General features: G+C 44.0%; 1 protein-coding gene across 1 annotated transcript; it reads left to right on the forward strand.

Annotated features, from left to right (window-relative positions):
• Positions 1-1,572: 1,572 nt before the first annotated feature.
• FAM83C (family with sequence similarity 83 member C) lies at positions 1,573-14,277 on the forward strand. Its single transcript, XM_053243658.1, has 4 exons — positions 1,573-2,121; positions 4,820-4,987; positions 7,695-7,819; positions 13,282-14,277. Exons 1-4 carry the CDS (start codon positions 1,573-1,575, stop codon positions 14,150-14,152), a joined length of 1,713 nt encoding a protein of 570 aa, XP_053099633.1. The 3' UTR covers positions 14,153-14,277.
• Positions 14,278-19,516: the final 5,239 nt, after the last annotated feature.

The following is a 19,516-nucleotide window of genomic DNA, read 5'->3' on the forward strand; positions in this document are numbered from 1 at the left end:
CTATCCTGCCCCCACCACTCATCTGGCCTCCATGCATGTGTAGCGTAGTGGTCAAAGCAAATTGCTTTGCTGACTACTGAAATGGCTACCACACATGTGTGGAAGCTGTCAGGACTTGCCCCTCCCAATACTGGCTTCAGAAACCTCAGTGGGCAAAACTGATGTTCTGTGCCCTTAGCTGATTTTACCTATTATTATAGGGATTTGTAGCGTGTAAGAGTCAGTTTTTAAATGGCTGCATCTCCACTATTTTACATCATATTTGCACCAGATTTGGAGGGGTGATGTCAAACGTCACTTAGTTGATGTCTGCAAATGTTCAGGCAGATCAAACAGATGGTTTAGATTTTATGCCAATAGAATGTTCAAGGCTTATAATGGTAGAATGTTGAAACAAGTCGTCATCTGAACTATATTAACTAAATTAGCAGCACCATGCCAGTATAATCCCATATTGCTACTGCACAGCTGAGGGTGAAAAGGAGTGGTTTGCCTAAGGCTACTGAGTGCGTTCATGATATAAGTGAGATTCAAAGCAGATAAATCCTGATTTGTAGCTGTTTCTTTTACTCATTATTCTACAACTGCTCCATGTAAACTCTTATATATTGTATGCTGTTGTATTAATATATGCTCTTTATATACCAATATTGGTAGCACATGAGGACAGCAGGAAATGAGGATGGGCGTAAGAAGTGACAGCAGTAGCTCCTTATGCATTCCCTTCTTCAGTCTAAGCTAGTTACAGCCAAATGTGACTATACTGTCCTAAATCGAAACAACATGGTTGTTCAAGCATGAGAGGAAATAAGATTGCTTAATATTTAACATTCCTACTGCTACACAAGCACATGTTTTCATTGGAGATTCTAAATAACTACTGTCCTACCCTGAATTATAGCAATTTGACAATCTGTAGCACAGGTGTTCATCCTTTCTTTACAGTGAGTAGGGGGAATGTGTGCTATGGAATGCATGGCAGTCTACTTCCCCATTTCCAGACTGGCTCAGTGTTATTACATGGTTGTGTCATTTGTGTACAGTACAATCATCACATTAATCCACATTGACCTTAGCACAGATTTCAACATTCACATTTCCTCTCCAGGCATGAGAACTGACAAAACAGGTTCCTGGGCCTTGACTACAAGAGATAAACTGGTTTAGGGTTAGTAAGGGCGGGAACTTAACTGAGTCTCATTGCTTGAGGAAGTGTGTCTAAAAGCAGCTACTGCTTAAGAAGATGGAAAAATCCTTCTCTGCATTTCCATGAGGAAGGGAACGTCAAGACAGACATCGAAAACCAGAATTTTGAGTAACAGTTTCTGCTGCTACAGACAAATTGAACAACCTGGAAAGTTTTTCAGAAGCCAGCTTTCTTCCAGGAAGGAACTGATATTGAAAAGAGATTGAGGATAAAGATAACAGCTCACGGGGACTCGGTATCTTCTGTGGATCTTCACTGTAGAAGAGCTTGGATTCTGGGTAACAGTCACAAAGACGAAAGTTAACAAAAAGAGAGAAAGCACGGACTGATAATTTCCCTCAGGAGAGGCGACACCAACTGGTATCATGTTTGGCTATCCAACAACAGATACAATGGCCTGGCTTCACAAGGGTTATGTGAACTCCCAAGGGTCCACTGGACAACTTAGAAGTCGTTTAGAGGATTTGAAAAAACCATGGCGGAAGGAAGTCAGCCCCTCATTGCTGCAGCACAGTGAGACTGCCAGGCTGGCTGTAGATGCTTTTCTGGAACAGGGAGAAGCTGGCTATCTGCGAGCCGTTACTGAAGAAAAAGAGCTGCCATTTCTTTCCTCGTTAGATATGGATTACATGAGCCAATACAGCCAAAGCATTGCAGAGTCTCCAGTTAAGGGGCGAGAGGCAGGGCTCACAAGAGAGGATAGTATGGACAGGGCTTCTCTCCTCTCTGGAGTCACATCTGGAACCTACTTCCCATTGATGTCGGACATTGATCCTCCCCAATTGGAACTGGGTTGGCCGGTGATGCCCCCTGTCAGAGTGTTTGACCAAACAGAAGTCAGCTTGTATTTCCAAAGAGACAAGACAAACAACGTTAAAGAAATACTTCGGTCTCTAATAAGCAAGGCTAAGACAGTAAGTAGAGCACTTGCTAGTATCAAAACCTTTGGTTTAAGATGAGACAATGCTTTAATCTAAAAGTGGGGAGACAAGGCTGCTCAACAGGATTCTTGAGTTACACTGGAAATACAGATATATAAATGGTTCCTATTTTTATAATGTTATACTGTGTACAATTTTATATAATAGATTTATTCTTAGTATATTTTTATTGTGTGAGTTTTGTATTTAGTGAAAGTTGTAAACAGTGAAAGTAGCAAAAGTAAAGAGTTACACTGCAGGCTTTGAGCTTTGATAGCTCAGTATTGTAGAATTCATTATGCTGTAAAAGGTTACAGCAGATATGGTCAGCATCAGTATTCTTGGGGCCATTCTACTGTGGGAAGTCCAAATGCCATAAATATATCTTGCTGCACAATCTGATCTATACATAAATTGTTAGGTTTTGTAGTAAAGTCAGTGCTACCTAACAGAGTAAATTTCACAACTGTGGAGCAAATATGCTTGAGTATGATATGGGCATTTGCTGAGGTGGCACAGTGGGGAAGCAGTTTGCCTAGGGAGCAAGAGGCTGTTAGTTCGAATCCCCGCCAGTGCGCTTTCCAGACTGTTTCTAATAAATATATATTTGTAGTCACCTATATCGGGCAGCAGTGATATAGGAAGGTGCTGGAGGTGGATGCTTACTTCAGCGACAATACAAAGGCATAATCTCATATTGCGCGGGAGAAAGGCAATAGTAAACCACTCCTGTATTCTACCAAGAAAACCACATGGCTCTGTGGTCACCAGGAGTCGACACCGACTCAACGGCACAATCTTTCCTTTCCTATGATATGGGCAACTCAAAGAGAAGCAACTATAAAATGGGGGCTCTCACAATTTTTGAAATACTTTTATTTTCTTTATGCATTAAGTGCATTGACAAAATGCTTATTGCACTAGAATTAAAATTTGTTACAACCTCTGGAGATCATATAATATTGCCCCATGGCTTTTCTCATTACTGTAGCACTGTGATGGAAAAAGGCACACCCGGTGAAATCGATGTTATATGAAACTCTTAGGTAGGGTTGCCATATTCTGGCTTTCCAAATCTGGGTGCCTAATTTGCATATTATGTAAATTGGCTTGAAAATAATTTTTGAGCAGAATAGTGACTGCAGTTTTGCTCCATAACTCCACTTCTACAAGGGCTATTATTTATCTTTTAAAAAAATGAAAGCTGAAATCTGGGCGAATCTGGGTGGACTAAGTAATCTGGGTGATATGCTTAAAATTCAGGCAAAACCCAGAATGTGGGGGGGGGGGGGCATGGCAACTCTACTCTTAGGGCAGCTTCTCATGCTACAAAAGACCATAAATGAGCACACAAACCTTTAATTCTTCCATATTTAACTATTTTAAAAGATGAAGGAAACCAGGAAACCAGGGGGTCCCAACCTGGGTTCCTCCAGATGTTGCTGAATTTATTGTGGCTGGGGGTGCTGGAGGTTATAATACAGCAACATCTGGAGGAACCCAGGTTGGGAATCACTGCAGTAAACAAACACCACCATTGCTGACACCACCCCCATGTGGGGAACAACAGTTAATTGTAGCCATGTTTAGACATACTTCAGATCATGGTGAATGCTGTACCTGGTTCACAATCTGAAGCACACGTGAAGAGGGCTTAACTGAGGGGCAGTTCATCTCTAATCCCCACCCACCTTGAAAAGGAAACAATAAAATTGGCAGCACCTGGGAATAAGGAGGTTTAATTAAAGACAGAGTAGCTCTTAAAAGTTTCAAAAGCACTTTACTAGTCTACCCTGAACAGGCTGGCACTGGAATTGCATTTTATTCCAAAGTCCTCATAACATCATTTATTATTATTATTATTATTATTATTATTATTATTATTATTTTACATTTATATCCCGCTTTTCCTCCAAGGAGCCCAGAGCGTTGTACTACATACTTGAGTTTCTCTTTCACAACAACCCTGTGAAGTAGGTTAGGCTGAGAGAGAAGTGAATCAAGTCTTAAGCACGGGAGGACTACAGAGGAAATACTGAGATGAAATTATTTATCAGCATCAGCATCTGGATTCAATGTAAAAATTGTGTGAACAAAGGATAACAATTCCAGAGGGTTTGTGTGGTAACAACCTAAGAAAGATGGCTTCAAAGTCATATTGCTAACTTGGCAAAGAGGCACCTTTTAACGTGGTGATTCTCTTTTATTTAGCAGGGGGAGAGTAACTGGCCCTGTCCACCCCCAGCACAGTACTTCCAGTGACTGTTGCTGGTGTCTATCAGATGTTTCTTTTTAGACTGTGAGCCCTTTGGGGACAGGGAGCCATCTTATTTATTTATTATAAATAAATTGTTTATTTATAAATATAAAAACATAGACTTGTTTTTATTCTGTTGTAAACCTCCCTGAGCCATTTTGGAAGGGCGGTATAGAAATTGAATTTTTATTTATTTATTTATTTATTTATTTATTTATTTATTTATTTATTTATTTATTTATTATTATTATTATTATTATTATTATTCCTAAAATTGGCCTCTGCCTCACTTTATTTACTTCAATTTTCTTTAAGCAAGCCAAATAACATGCAGAGTTTCTGGAATTCCTTGCTATATTTTTGGAAACATGTTTTAACAGCAAATCCACTGCTGGTATTTTAAAAATGTTATGTGGTTTCCCCCACCCTGTGCAGGTGATCGCAATTGTGATGGATCTCTTTACAGATCTGGAGATACTCTGTGATCTGATGGAGGCATCAAGCAAACGACGTGTTCCTGTTTACTTGATCCTTGATGAGAAGCATCTGAAAGACTTTGCAGAGATGTGCAAAAAAATGGGCCTCACTACGGATGATTTCCCAGTATGTTTCCAGTTGGTGGTTTTTTGGTTTGTTTGTTTTTGGTAAATTCAGGGCAATGTTAAAATAACCTGGGATGAAACATATGAATATGAAAAAGAAAACACACTTTTATAGCTCTCTTTTTTTTTTACCCTTCTCATTGTCCTGAAAAGCTGTTCAATTAGTGATTAGCTCTGTGTTCACTACAGGTGTATGAGAGTAAACTGTAAATTACTGTCAGTTCATGGCACAGATATAACCTTTTATTTGTACTTTTTTGAACCCTGAACAAGGAAGACTTCACTTGTTTCTGCCGATCATGCAGCTGTTGAATGCAAAGGAGCCCTGACAGCAAAAAAAGTGGCAATCTTCAGGGGCGGCACTGTAACTGTGTACACTGCACATGGGTCCAAAGAACCCGTGTGCAGCTGCCGCCAGGGCTGCCTGCAGCTCTTTCTGGGGTCTCCATGACAAGCACCTGGCGGTGCTCCTCCCCTGCATGACACCCTTTCTCTCCACGCTGCCACTGTGAGCACCTGGCAGCAGCCTTCCTCCTGACCGAGCAGCCTGGGGTAGGCTGCTCTGTCCCCACCACTCCGCTGAGCCCCACGTATGTGCGATGGCCACGAACGGTGGAGAAAGGGCAGCTTAATCCAGGCTACTTGGTCAGGGAAGCTGCCGTGCCCACACAGGAAGGAGAGAAGTGGCGCCAGGCGGGGGCTGCTGGGTTGGCGGGGACCAGACATGGGCCAGATATGCCTTCACTATGCCACTTGGGCTAATTCAGAAATACCTATATATTGCTCAGCAACACACAGCATAATTTGCGAGCTACCTTTATGGTAACATGAGAGTTTGGTAACATGCTCTGAGAGTTTGTTCTGTTCTGGCTGTCACACATAAAGTCTTCAGTTGCTGTAAATGAACATTGAATTTGTGTGTACAAACTGATCCAGGGCTTGAAAAATCCCAGGAGCCAAGGAGCCATACCACCTAGAAATTTAACCATGGTGCATAGACTAGCATATTCAGAGACATAGTTATTTAATAAAATATTTATTTATTTATCCCAGGCAAATATGTTTCTGTTCTAAGTGTAAAGGGGATAAATAGAAGTTCATGTACCCACAAGGTCCATCACAAACTCTTCTTAAATTTTAACTAGTGTCCATTGTCTGCCTCCTAAATTTTTAGGCTGTCTCTTAGATCCAAAGAAAAATGATCAAGGCCTCAACAAATCCTTAGAGCCAAACCACATGGGGTGTTAAAAACGTCATTGGAAGTGGACCAGGTCTATTTTCTTTTGTAAATAACATCTGCACTGAAGGGGGGGGGCAATCTGATTCAGAGACAGAAGAGCTGTATCATCTTGCCCCCACTGTGGTGGTCCCAATCCAATTCTCCCTCCCACACATGGGTGCTAATTTAAAGGGGGAAAGTTTCATTTGGTACCAGTGGGAGCTTTGTTTCCTTGTAAAATGACACCTATGGGGGGAATTGGGAATCAGTGGCAGCAAAGTGTTACAGTCCCCTATTATCACCATGGTTCGTTCCATTTTGGCTCCTGCATGTATGTTATTTATTTGTGGGGGAACGGGAGATGAAAAGCTCTGTATCGGGGCGTAGCTATAATTGAGCGGATGGGTTCAAAGAACCCGGGCCCCCAGCTCCACCCTCCCTATTTTCTTCATTATCTCCCTCATTTTGAGGGGCCGCTGGGGAGAGGGGCAAACACGGGCCCCCTCTCCCCTAGCTACACCCCTGAGCATAATGGAAGCACGCTCATTTTGTTTCAGTCCAAATCTGCCTCAATCACATATAATGAAGAATGGGGTGGGGATCCAATTTTCAGAGTAAAGGGGGAGAGTCTGAACCTTTCCTGTGTTCACAGCTTACCTTCTCTTAGCTCCTCCCCTCAAGTGTGTTTCCTGCAGCTGAGCTCAGTTCTGACAGTGGAGCTTGGCTGAGGAGAAAAGTGCCTCAGGGGGCAGAGTGTGAGGAAAGATGGCAGGCACATAGATATCACCCCTCATTTATGCATCCCTCTTACTTTATACACACACACACACAAGCACTCACTGCTTGAAATATTTGGGGGGCAGATTTGAGTTTAAACAAATGGATCTGATGTTGTCACATCGAATTTAGTCCTATTAATAGCTTTTTTCTTCTTCACTTTCTTCAGGAGTTAGAGAACATAAGTACTGACTTTGGGAATCAGACTAAGATCTATCACTCAGTTTCCATTTTTTAATAAATTGTCTGTTTTGCTCTCTTTTCCCAGGCCATACTATACTTGTTAGAGTGTGGAACAGATATTCCACTCTCACAGCTACTATATTTTTCAAATGTCCAAATAGGTCCAGGAGTGAGTAAAATGGTATGTTACACCCAGCAGTAGCTTTGACATGTCCCAGAAATGAGTTCCAACGTTCTATAATCTTAGGGTACTTAATCTTAATGTGAAGCAAATTGCCTTCTACTCCGGCACATCTCTAGCAGATATATTTTACCCTACATATTTAATCTGGATGGGTAACGTACCATCAGTACTGGGTTGTATAGAAACGTTTCCTTATTAACATACAGTGTTGATTTAGGTATATATTACAATAGCCAATCCCAAACTGAATGCTAATTTATTCATACATACACTTCATACAGAAAGGAAAAGGTGCCTATCTTGACTTTTTTTTATCTTCATCATGTTTTCTTCTTTCCAATTCAGAATATGCGCATACGCTGTGTGAGTGGAGACACATACTACAGTAAAGCTGGTAAGAAGTTTACAGGACAAGCTCTTGAGAAATTTGTGCTGATAGATTGTGAACAAGTTCTTGCTGGAACTTACAGGTGAGATATTATGAACCGATGCATCTAAGGACACTTTCATATGTAATGCTAAGAAAATGTTTGTATGTCTAATGTGTGTACATGTGGGTTTGTTTGTTTTTAATGTGAATATATAGTAGTTATGAGCTATCTAACATAGGAAACAGCCATTTTGAATCTATATATTTAATTCTTTAAGGCATACCCATGGCTAATCCCATGTGTGGCAGCTCTCGCGAGAGTTTGGAGAGCTGCTGGATAGGCTAGCCATGAGACGGGTGGGAGAGGGGGAAATGGTGGCGGTAGCAGTGGCCGAAGAAAACGGCTGCTGGTGGGCAGGTGGGCGGCCGGCAGCAGGACGAGCAGGAGGACAAAATGGTGGTGCAGGCGGGCAAAATGGCGGGGGATGGGCAGGCAAAACGGTGGTGATGGCGACTGGGGAAGAAGATGGTGATGGTGGGCGGGCCAGCGGGCAGGGGAAGGAAGAAGCTGGGCACGCAGGGGTGAGAGTGGGGGATAAAATAACAGAGACAGGGGAAACGGCAGTGGCGGACAGGTGGGGGGGAGGCAGCGGCTAGAGGTGCAGAGGCCCTGTGCCCAGCCCAGCTAGTTTGAATTATTCTTTGTGGCTATTTAATGGATGTGATGTGGCAGATGCAGAAATTTTAATACCACTTTTGTTCACTATAGCAGAAAAATAGGCATAATCAATAGTCTGATTCTAATTTTGCCTCAGAGAAATGTCGCATCTGGGAGCAAATATAGAACCGGGCTTCTCTTGAGCTAGTAAACTGTGGGTATGCTATTTGTAAGTGCATGAAAATTTTAAAAATTTAAAAACATGTCAATTTACAAAAATTAATTTAAGGCTGCAGTCATTAGCACGCTTTCAAATAAGCCCCATTGAACTCCACAAGACTTGCTTCTGAGTAAACATGTTTAGGATTACACTGTAAGTATCTCTTGTGAATTCAATCTAAGGCTGCAATCCTAGGGACACTTCCTTGGGAGTAAATCACATTGAATTCATTTGGATTTTACTACAACTTTAGAAAACCACATGGCTCTGCGGTCACCAGGAGTCAGCTTGACGGCATGCCTTTACCTTTACCTCTTTATCTTATCCTTTCTCCAAGGATCTTCGGTTAGCATACACTTGTACCCACCCCCTCACCTGCCCTTCACTTAAGAACTCTGTGAGGTAGGTTAGGTTAGGTTAGGTTAGGTTAGGTTAGGTTAGGTTACGCGAGTGACTCTAACCTAGGGATGTCAAACTGTGGCCCTCCAGCTGTTTTTGGACTACAATAATCCCCACAGTGGCCAATAGCCAGGGATGATGGGAGTTGTAGGCCAACATCTGCAGAAGGGCCACAGTTTGACATCCCTGCTCTAACCCAAGGTCACCCAGTGGCTAAATAGTATGCATAGGATCACGCTTGCCTCCAAGATTCAGATAAGAAATTTCTAAATTGCACAGATTATTTATTTATTTGATTTGATTTATATACCGCCCTTCCGAAATGGCTCAGGGCGGTTTACAATTAAGATGACACATTTCCCCCATTTCTTGCCCTCTTCCTTCCTGATGCCCTTACTACACCTTAATTTCATTGTCTGCTTTCACATCCTTCCTTTGTAGCTGCATGCCTTAATTATTCTGCCACGCCCTGCCGTTGGCTTTGCCATTATGTGGAAATAGCCCTACTTTGTTTTAAGTATAACCAACTGTATTTCCTTGGATTATACCATGCGCTCTCTCTTTCTTCTACTTAGACAATCCACATGTGCTTCCTAAACATTTACAATCTCCTGATGACTCTTCTTCTGTCCTTTACAACCCACAGAATTTTCACATATTTTGAAGCCATCTCAAAGCATACACGGTTCTGTTCAAGTCAAGACATTTTTCCCTTGCAACTTTCAACAGGAAGAATTATAATATTGACCTTGGGTGACTTGGTAGTCAGACATTTTACTGTCAAGGGCATAGGGACAAAATACTTTATTCATAGGCCAGCATTAGGCACCCACAACCAGGGGCGTAGCAAGGTTGGAGTGGGCCCAGACACAAGATTTTATAATGCCCCCCCCCTTCACTGAAGTTCAGCTCATAAAGTAAAGAAATCTTAAATGAGGCTGAATAGTGGTAACAAAAGGCATAGTAAAAAGTGTGTGTGTGTGTGTGTGTGTGTGTGTATCAGGGGTGTAGGAGATATATCTATATCTATATCCTATGAGCCACAATAGAACATCATCCTGAATTATTTTTAAAAAGGTTTTGTAAATTGTGGATGATGGAAATAATTTAATGGTACTAGAGAAAGACATGCTGTTCTGGTAGCTCCAGGTCTTAACATTCACATCAGTTTTGGAGGATGAATACAACTGAAGGAAGCCTGGGCGGGTGCGCGGCTGGGGGAGTCAGTCATGTGACTTGCCTCTGGGCCCCCCCCCAAGGCAGAGGAGCCCCCAGACAACTGTCTCCTCTTGCCCTATTATAGTTACGCCCCTGCCCACAACGTTTTATTGTCCCATCCCTCCAGAATTCCAAAGTTCCTAGGATTAGTTGCATTTCTTCACCTATTCTAGATTTTCAAGCCCTGATGGGGGTTTCCTTTTACTCCTTTCCTTATTCAGCCGTAGGGAGATGATTATATAAGAGATGACAAAGTATTTATTTATCAAGTTATTTATCTCTCTCCTTTCAGCCCTAAGAAACCTCCCAAGGAGGCCCACAGTCAAACTGTATAATAAAATAAAAACATACTAGCTTAACCCATGCAGAGCATCTGCATGCTAGTACTTGATTGCTCCCCTCACCCCCTGCCACAGACTCCCTCAACTCAGAGATCTCTCCATCCTCATCTGAGCCAAACTCCTGCTCCTCCTCCTCCATCTGGTTGATTCCATCCCCCTCACTCCCCTTGGTCTAGGCTGCAGCATTGCTGGCACCTATTGGCCAAGCTGCAGCCCCACTATCCCCAGAGACCTCTCCACCCTCACCCGAGCCTTGCTCCTGCTCCTCCCCACAGGAGTAACAGCAGCAGCGGTTGACCGAGCCCTTCCTCGCTGCCACTGCCACGGCCATTTGTTCCCATCAGGCTGCTGATGGGCCCAGGCCCGCACCTTGCCTGCCTGCCTCCGTCAATAGCCTCAGTAGCCCCAAACAGCAGCAGTGGTTGATTGGGCCCTTCCTTACTGCCAGTAGGCACCACCATGGCTGCTCGTTCCCCTCAGGCCGCTGACAGGCTTGGGCCCGTCCCTTGCCTTCCTCCTTTTTCTCTTCTCTTCTTTTTCACTCTCTCTCTTCTCCACTCACTTTCCCCCTCTGTCTTTCTTCCATTCCCTTCTTTTTCTCTCTCTTTCTCCCTTCCTGAGTTAACAGATCTTGTTCATCTTGTTTCCTCATCTAATTCACACAATGACAGCCTCCTCCTGAAAGGGATCTTTCCTCCCTCATGACTCCCCTCTTCGTAGACCCCTGCCCACTATCCTTTTATATATAGATATTCCCCTCCTCTACAATCAAGAATATCTTCTGACCAGTAAGAGTTGCATTTCAACTGACCTTAACCATCACAGGCTCCTACTCCCTATCTGCATATGGAATCTCCACTGCCCAATCACCACGGTGCTTCTGCTCGCGAACTCTCGCGAGAGCTGCCACACACAGGATTAGCCACGGGTATGCCTTAGAGAATTATATAGCGAGATTATATAACAATTAAATAAGCAATTACTAATCAGCAGTAAGTCAGTACAGTTCAGCAGTACAACCACACAGTGGAGTATATAATCTCTTATTTAAAGCTTGTTGAAACAAAAGTTTTCACTAGGTGGTGAAAAGCCAGGCAGACACTCAAAGGAGGGATGCCACAACCCAAAAGACTGTGTTGCACATTTGTCAGCTTTATGTAGGGTGAGGTAGTCCATCAAATAAGAAACTCTGTAGGAGAGAGAATTTGGGAAGGTGTAATGTCATGCAGGGATCAGAAAATCTGCTCCTACTGAAATTTCCTCTTCTGCACAATGATAGAGGAGCTCTGACCTCTGGTGCCACCCATTGGGCATTTTTGGTTTATTCATTCCTCCTTACTTCTTAGTGTGTCCTAGTCCCCAAATGTGCTGCCTAGGTCGTGCTATCTTAAGTCACCTAGTGGTAGGGTGGTCTTCCTGTTTGTTTTCTGTGGGCTCGTTCAGACGGTAGTAAACTGTGGGATATGCAAAGCATTCATGCAAGTTCCACACGTGATCTTTTTCTCCATACACATGCTAAGCAGGGACATCATGCAGTTTTCACAGCACCAGCTGCTGGCCAGCTCTTGCATCCCAAGAAGAGCCCACCTCTTCCCCCAGTCCCTTCTAGCATGAAAAATTAATTCCATTAATTTTTAATAATGTGTTCTATGAAATTTTGCAGGTAGTGCTGCAACAATCACACAAGGTCCCTACTTTGTATGTATACAGAAAATAAGACCATGCTAGAAGGGAGTGGGGAAGCCTGCTAGAGCGTTTGTATGGAACTTGTGCTAAAGCTTTGCACATCCTGCAGTTTATTGCCATCTGGAGGAGCTCTCTCTGTAGGGAGCAAAGCAAGTTGACAGCCACTTTAATGTACAGTACTACAGAAAAGATAAACCTAGGAAATCTTGGGTGTTGCTGGGAACAGATGACCTTTAGGAGAGGAGAGCTGGTCTTGTGGTAGCAAGCATGACTTGTCCCCATAGCTAAGCAGGGTCTGCCCTGGTTGCATATGAATGGGAGACTTGATGTGTGAGCACTGCAAGATATTCCCCTCAGGGGATGAAGCCGCTCTGGGAAGAGCAGAAGGTTTCAAGTTCCCTCCCTGGCTTCTCCAAGATAGGGCTGAGAGAGATTCCTGCCTGCAACCTTGGAGAAGTTGCTGCCAGTCTGAAGACAATACTGATCTAGATGGACCAATGGTCTGACTCAGTATATGGCAGTTTCCTATGTTCCTATGAGGTCTGCTTGAAGTTACTGAATATATGCCTACAATGCTAATAGCTAGACTGGCTACCTCTTGTTCCTCACTTTTGTTATGAGGATGTTGGAGAGAATAATCTATTACAACTGACCTGCTTCTTTGCATGTTCAAGTAATAGCTTCAGTTATCGCCTAATGAACATAATGTCCTGCTTGTGATCTCATCCTGAAATGCTGATCTTCAAAGTGCTCCAACCATTATTTTCAGTGGCATGTGCACAGAAATAACACAGGTGGCTGAATATACTGTTCAATTATCTTCCAATTAATTCCATTAATTTTTAGTAATTTGTTTTATGATTTTTTTTATTGTTTGTGAACTTTTAAGCTGTGTAACTTTTTAATATTTTACATTTTGTACACTGCCTAGAGATGTAAATATCAGGCAGTATAAAAATGTCGAAAGATTATACATGTTTGAAATTAGAGTGATTTTAATACAGTATATTCATTCATGTCTTTGGATCTTTTCCTTTCAGTTTTACATGGCTATGTAGCCAAGTCCACACTGGTCTGGTGACACACTTCAAAGGCAAAATTGTGGAGGATTTTGACAAAGAGTTCCGATGCATATATGCAGAATCTAGATCTGTGAATAAACTCAATATCCCCAGTGCTGAGAGATCCATACCCTCTCCTCGGAGAATATTTCAAAAAATGGAGCCAGTTTTCAAGCATGCTCAAATGAGTGAGAATGAAAACACAAGCCCTTCAAGTAGCGTTTCCAACTCAAGCATAGGAAGCATAAAGAGATCCCCATATTTGAACCAGTTAACCTCTAATGTACTTGGTGAAAAGAAAGGATTGGATCCTAGTGAAACAAGAGAGAACATTTCAGGCTTACTGCGGATTAGTGACTTGAATTACCAGCCTAGGCAGCAGCTAGACTCAAGTTGCAGCGTATTCGCTCAGTCAAAGTCTCCAGCCAATGATGCTTCTAATCTACTGAGACTTAAGACATCTTTGCTGTCAGTATCTTCACCAATATTAGGTGACAACATAAGAAATTATTCTCACTTTATGCCTGAGAATATTGGGACGAGAAGCAGCAAGTTCTCGTATACTGGTCAACCAATGGAAGATGGAAGCAAAATTCAGAAGGATGAGAAACCAGTAACTCATAAATACAGCAAACCAGATCTTATTAACAAGCCTATTAACCTAACAACTAGTGAGATGACAACCACAATTCCTGGCTCCTATGGCCTCTCTGATGATGCGGCAATGGAAAACAATAGCAGCATACATAGAAATGATAAAAGGATGACTCTTGGCCACAGTAAATTGGATCTGATTACTAACTACAACAAATCAAAAGCAAAACAAATTCACAGTCGATTTGAGTTATAATCTGTATTCCATGGCTTTAGAAAAAATGTTTGTTCTTTATCCAAAAGGAAATGAATGCAAATGTTAGTGGCATTTCATCTGTCATAATTAAGACACAAATATGGAAGTTCAACCTCCCTATCGAGCCTAGTAGTGCTGTTCAGGTTTTTGTGTGGATGGGGTGTTCAGAAGGTGAGACCGGTAAAGAACTAATTCATCTGCCCTCTTTGAGGCCTTTCTGTGCTGTCCAATATAGCATTAGTTCATCAGGTTTAAGGGTGGTTGCCAGCCCAGAACCTAAGCATTTTATTATTATATAATAGGCAGGGGAGGGGCTGGAGAATGGGGAAAAATTGAGATTAAAAAACTGTCCTCCCTACACTATACAAGGATGTTTCATGAAGGGAGGAAAGGAAAGGGGACATCCCCTTTTGAAACATCCCTCTATAGCAGGGTTTCTTAACATTGGGCCCCCAGATGTTGTTGGACTACAGCTCCCATAATCCCCAAGCAAAAGCCATTGCAGCTAAGGATTCTGGAAATTGTAATCCAACAACATCTAGGGGCCCAAGGTAGAGGGAGAAAAGTTTATTAATCTCATGGACATCCCCTCAACCGTAAGTCCCTCTGCTCAGAGATGCTTACAAAACTGCAAGAAGCTTGAGCAAATCAATTCCCCCTCTACCCAGCCCTTCACTTTCCTCCCCACCAGACACCCTAACATATATTTATTGCTCTCTCTTTTTTTGCATTTTAATGGCACTATTCTGCAAAAAGTCACAAAGCAGATATAAAACAGAAGCATACTGTTGAAGCAGGCTCAACTGCTCCCTTCCCTCCAGACTCCAAAAGTAGTGATGTGCACGGTCCGGAGAAGTCCGGACCGGCACCGAAGGGGGGCCTTGTTTCTAGGGCGGGGAGGGCTTGCTTAGCCCTCCCGCCTCCTTGCCCCCGCCAGCGCCCGTATTGAACAGTATAGGGGCGCTGGAAACCAGCCGCCCCCCCCCGCCGCCGCCGCGGCGAAATAACCCCCAAGGTCAGCCAGCCAGCCAGCCCTCCCTCCCTCCCAGCTAGCTGCCCTCCCACCCACCCACCCACCCGCTCGCTCACCCGCTCGAACACTGGATAAAAAACGAGAGGAGCTCCAGCACAGAGCTCCTCTCGTTCGGAAGGCCTCCTGAAGAATGGCGGCTTGCACGCGCGCGCATGCGCGCGCCGCAAAGCACGCCGTTCTCCGGAGGCCCGGTCTACCCGGCGGGAAAGGGCCGGGTAGACCGGGCCTCCGATCGCTGAGTAGACCGGGCCTCCGATCGCCGGAGGCCCGGTCTACCCAGCGATCGGAGGCCCGGTCTACCCGGCCCTTTCGCGCCGGGTAGACCGGGCCTCCGATCGCTGAGTAGACCGGGCCTCCGATCGCCGGAGGCCTGGTCTACCCAGCGATCGGAGGCCCGGTCTACCCGGCCCTTTCCCGCCGGGTAGACCGAGCCTCCAATCGCTGGATAGACCGGGCCTCCGGCGATCGGAGGCCCGGTCTACTCAGCGATCGGAGGCCGGGTCTACCCGGCCCTTTCCCGCCGGGTAGACCGGGCCTCCGGAGAACGGCGTACTTTGCGGCGCGCGCATGCGCGCGCGCGCAAGCCGCCATTCTTCAGGAGGCCTTCCGAACGAAAGGAGCTCTGTGCCGGAGCTCCTCTCGTTTTTTATCCAGTGTTCGAGCGGGTGAGCGGGTGAGCGAGCGGGTGGGTGGGTGGGTGGGAGGGCAGCTAGCTGGGAGGGAGGGAGGGCTGGCTGGCTGACTTTGGGGGTTATTTCGCCGCGGCGGCGGCGGCGGGGGGGGGGGCGGCTGGTTTCCAGCGCCCCTATACTGTTCAATACGGGCGCTGGCGGGGGCAAGGAGGCGGGAGGGCTAAGCAAGCCCTCCCGCCCTTAAAGGCATACCCCCCACCCGGACCCGAACCAGGCAGGGCCGGACCGGTCTGGCAGTTCGGCCATTCTTTGGAATGGCCGCCGGACCGGTTCGGGCACACTGCTATCCAAAAGGTCCTGGAAGCTCACAAGTCTGTAGTGATTTTTCTTTTTCTTTTATAAAAATTTATACCCTGCTGTGTACCTGTGGAGTACACATATCACCCCAGTATGTAAAAACAACCACCTTGTTTTGCGATGGCTCAGTTTCACTTCCAAACTGCACTTAGCTACCTAAATTTGTTGTTAGCACATATGAATAGTGGTTGCTGCTATTATTATTAAAAATATTTATATCCCACCCCTCCAATACTATACTGCTCAGGACAGCTCACAAGAGTAAAAATAATATAACATTTAACACAATAAACATTTAACACAATAAACTCAACAAAAAAACCTTTTATTGCACAAACAAGAAACTAAAAGTTGGTAAATATAAGATGTTTCGGTGTGACACACTACCCTCAGCTAAGTAAAACAAATGAGCACAGATGAAAATCTCAGTTTCCCAGCTGTAAAATTCCTCATATGTGATAACACACAGCTCCCTGAGTGACAGAGAGATTGTGAGGAGATTCTCACGATCCATTAGAAGTTGGCTAAGGGAGCCTCGCCTGCTTTGAGTGGATTGTGTGCTGCCACGGGAGCCGTGCAGCTCCTGGCAGCAAACTCCACTAATTCCCCCTCCCCTTCGCCGAACGCTCTGCTAACCGTGGCTTTTGGATTGTGTGTTGCCATGGCGCAGCTCGGCGCCGCAGCAACTCATGAGTAGACCCCCGACCAGGAAGCTAAAAAGCAGCCTCCTGGCTCGGGGGTCTCTCCAGCATGCCCTGCACACTTGTGCAGGGCATACTGGAACTCCTGGGGGCCGTGCAGCCCCTGAACTCCCAAGTCCACGCCGGCTCCGTGGCCACCCAGGCAGGGCTTGCTGCTCATCTGTGGGGAGAGCGGGCTTAGCCGCAAACCCTCTGGAGGCGGGTCTCATTGATCGTGAGACCCACCTCAGTGAGTGGGGGGAGGGGGAAACACCTGGTTCTTCTCAGAGGCTAATACACTTCATGGCATCGGCCAATGCTGATGAAACAAAACACTGTTCATTGCATATGAAGATTAAACATGAAGGCCAAATGGTGCCCACTAAAATATCTATTTTAGGGATTGAAAGGAACCTACAAGGAAGGAAAATAAAGGAAGTATTATTATTTATAGAGAAATTAATGCTCAGGAGGTGCTGGCCGATGCCATGAAGTTTATTAGCCTCTGAGAAGAATCAGGTGTCCCCCCACATCTCTCCCTCTGCCTTGCACATTATCTCTCTGCCAGTCAGGGAACTATGTGTTATCACATCTAAGGAATTTAACAGCTGGGAAACAGAGATTTTCATCTGTGCTCATTTGTTTTACTTAGATGAGGATGGTATGTCACACTGAAATGTCTTCTGTTTACCAATTTTTAGTTTTTCTTTGTTTGCGCAATAAAAGGTCTTTTTGTTGAGAGTTTGGAGTTAATATGCGCATTGCATCGCCAACATATCGACTTATTAACACAATAAAACACAATGTAGAATAAAAATAATTAAAACAAACCAAATTAAAATTGGGTTGGGTGGGAGTTACAGGATGAATTAAAACAAACCAAATTAAAATTGGGTTGGGTGGGAGTTACAGGATGAATTCTTCCATGACATTATAAGCTTCTAGAACTAATATAAAAAGGTAATATTCTGAAAGATTAAATATAATTGTCAGTCTTATTTGAATGATTCTGCCTTGTGGACATATCTAGAAGTTCTTGGAATAATTTGCAGAAGAAAGAACTAGTGCTCTAATTAGAGTGGTTAGGCTTGGACTAGAAAGACCAGTCCAAGTGCAAATCCCTACTCGGCCATGAAACTCTTCAGGTGATTGTGAGCCAGACACCATCTCTCAGCCTAACCTAGTTCACAGGGTTGTTATGAAGGTAAGAGAAGGGGAGAGGCACAGAACCGCCTTGAGCTCCATGGAGGAACAGCAAGATACAAATGTCATAAGCAAATAAGCAGCACTGATGGCACACTTTAAAGAGTTGGTACAGAGGCTGCACTGCAGGTCTTTGGTGAGACCAGACATCTTGCTGTACCCATTGCTCATTACTTTACAGTGCTCTCTATAGGTTGCTACTCTCCCATTTCTCTTTCCTTCTCACCCACTGGGGCAAAAACACAGGAATTAACATGTGCATAGATAAAAGACAAAATGAAATCTTTAAAGACGAGAAGAAATTCGCAATATGAAATTATGTGAAACCACTGTCTAAATAAATCCCCTTGTCAGTCATAGCTTTGGCTCTTGCAATAAAATCTGATCTGTGGTGTAGGGAGACAAGAAAACATTGCTTTGATAGATTGCATCTCTTTAATTGGCTGGTAAACTCTATGGTGGAACAGAGCATGGGAAGGGACACAATAATTATCTCTTGCCTTTTATGTTTCATAAACACCTTCAGTTGCACGGTAAGGACCTCAGTCATTGGGCATGTTGGTATCAAGTACACAAGCCAGTCCAAAGGGTGGATGCAGAAATGCCCTAAACAGTGAAACCTGTGCAACCTGAATTCTACCCTTGGTTTGGCACATCTTATGATGCATTTTTAAATAACATGAATGCATGTTATCCTAAATAGGTGGGCAGGTTTAATAACGGATGTACATAATCATAGCAGAACACCTTCCATGTGAGTCACTAAAGAAGAATTAGGGCACATAGTCCAGAATTGCATGCTATTTTGCATTTAAATCGACAGGACTTAAAGTCTTAAAATTTGATTATATAGTGCCTAATCAAATTGTTCAACTACTTTTGGCAAAATGTTTGAGATATTTATACAACACATAAAATCAACATGGCATACTCTATTTGTATAGCTTTGTTTACCAAATTTGTCCACTCAGGTCCCAGATAATTAAAGGCAATGGAGCGTGGGGGGTAGAAACCTAATTTCAACCTCGTTGCTTTGAAACTGCTATAGGCCAGTAAGTATAAAGATGGAAGTGGTGGGGCAGGATATACTACAAGAATGAGATTCCAATTTTTGGCATGGGGAATTGTTTGCATTAGGCTGGTGGTGTTTTTGTTTTTTAAATTTTTAACCAACTTTCCTTAAGGAGATCACCTGGCATTCTGTGTGTGTGTGTGTCTTGGGAACATAGGAAGCTGCCATATACTGAATCATTATCTAGACCTGGGATTATGGTCTACCTCAGTATTGTCTACATACACAGACTGGCAGCGGTTTCTCCAAGGTTGCCGGCAGGAGTCTCTCTCAGCCCTATCCTGGAGTTGCCAGGGAGGGAACTTGGAACTTTCTGCTCTTCCCAGAGCGGCTCCATCCCCTAAGGGGAATATCTTACAGTGCTCACACATCAAGTCTCCCCATTCA

Source organism: Hemicordylus capensis, chromosome 4 (genome assembly GCF_027244095.1).
Source record: "Hemicordylus capensis ecotype Gifberg chromosome 4, rHemCap1.1.pri, whole genome shotgun sequence".
Classification (NCBI taxonomy): Eukaryota; Metazoa; Chordata; class Lepidosauria; order Squamata; family Cordylidae; genus Hemicordylus; species Hemicordylus capensis.

Coding starts and splice junctions, on each gene's coding strand:
- FAM83C (XM_053243658.1), top strand. CDS start 1,573: ATGTTTGGCTATCCAACAACAGATACAATGGCCTGGCTTCACAAGGGT. Junction 2,122..4,819: donor TAATAAGCAAGGCTAAGACA/GTAAGTAGAGCA, acceptor CACCCTGTGCAG/GTGATCGCAATTGTGATGGA. Junction 7,820..13,281: donor GTTCTTGCTGGAACTTACAG/GTGAGATATTAT, acceptor TTTTCCTTTCAG/TTTTACATGGCTATGTAGCC.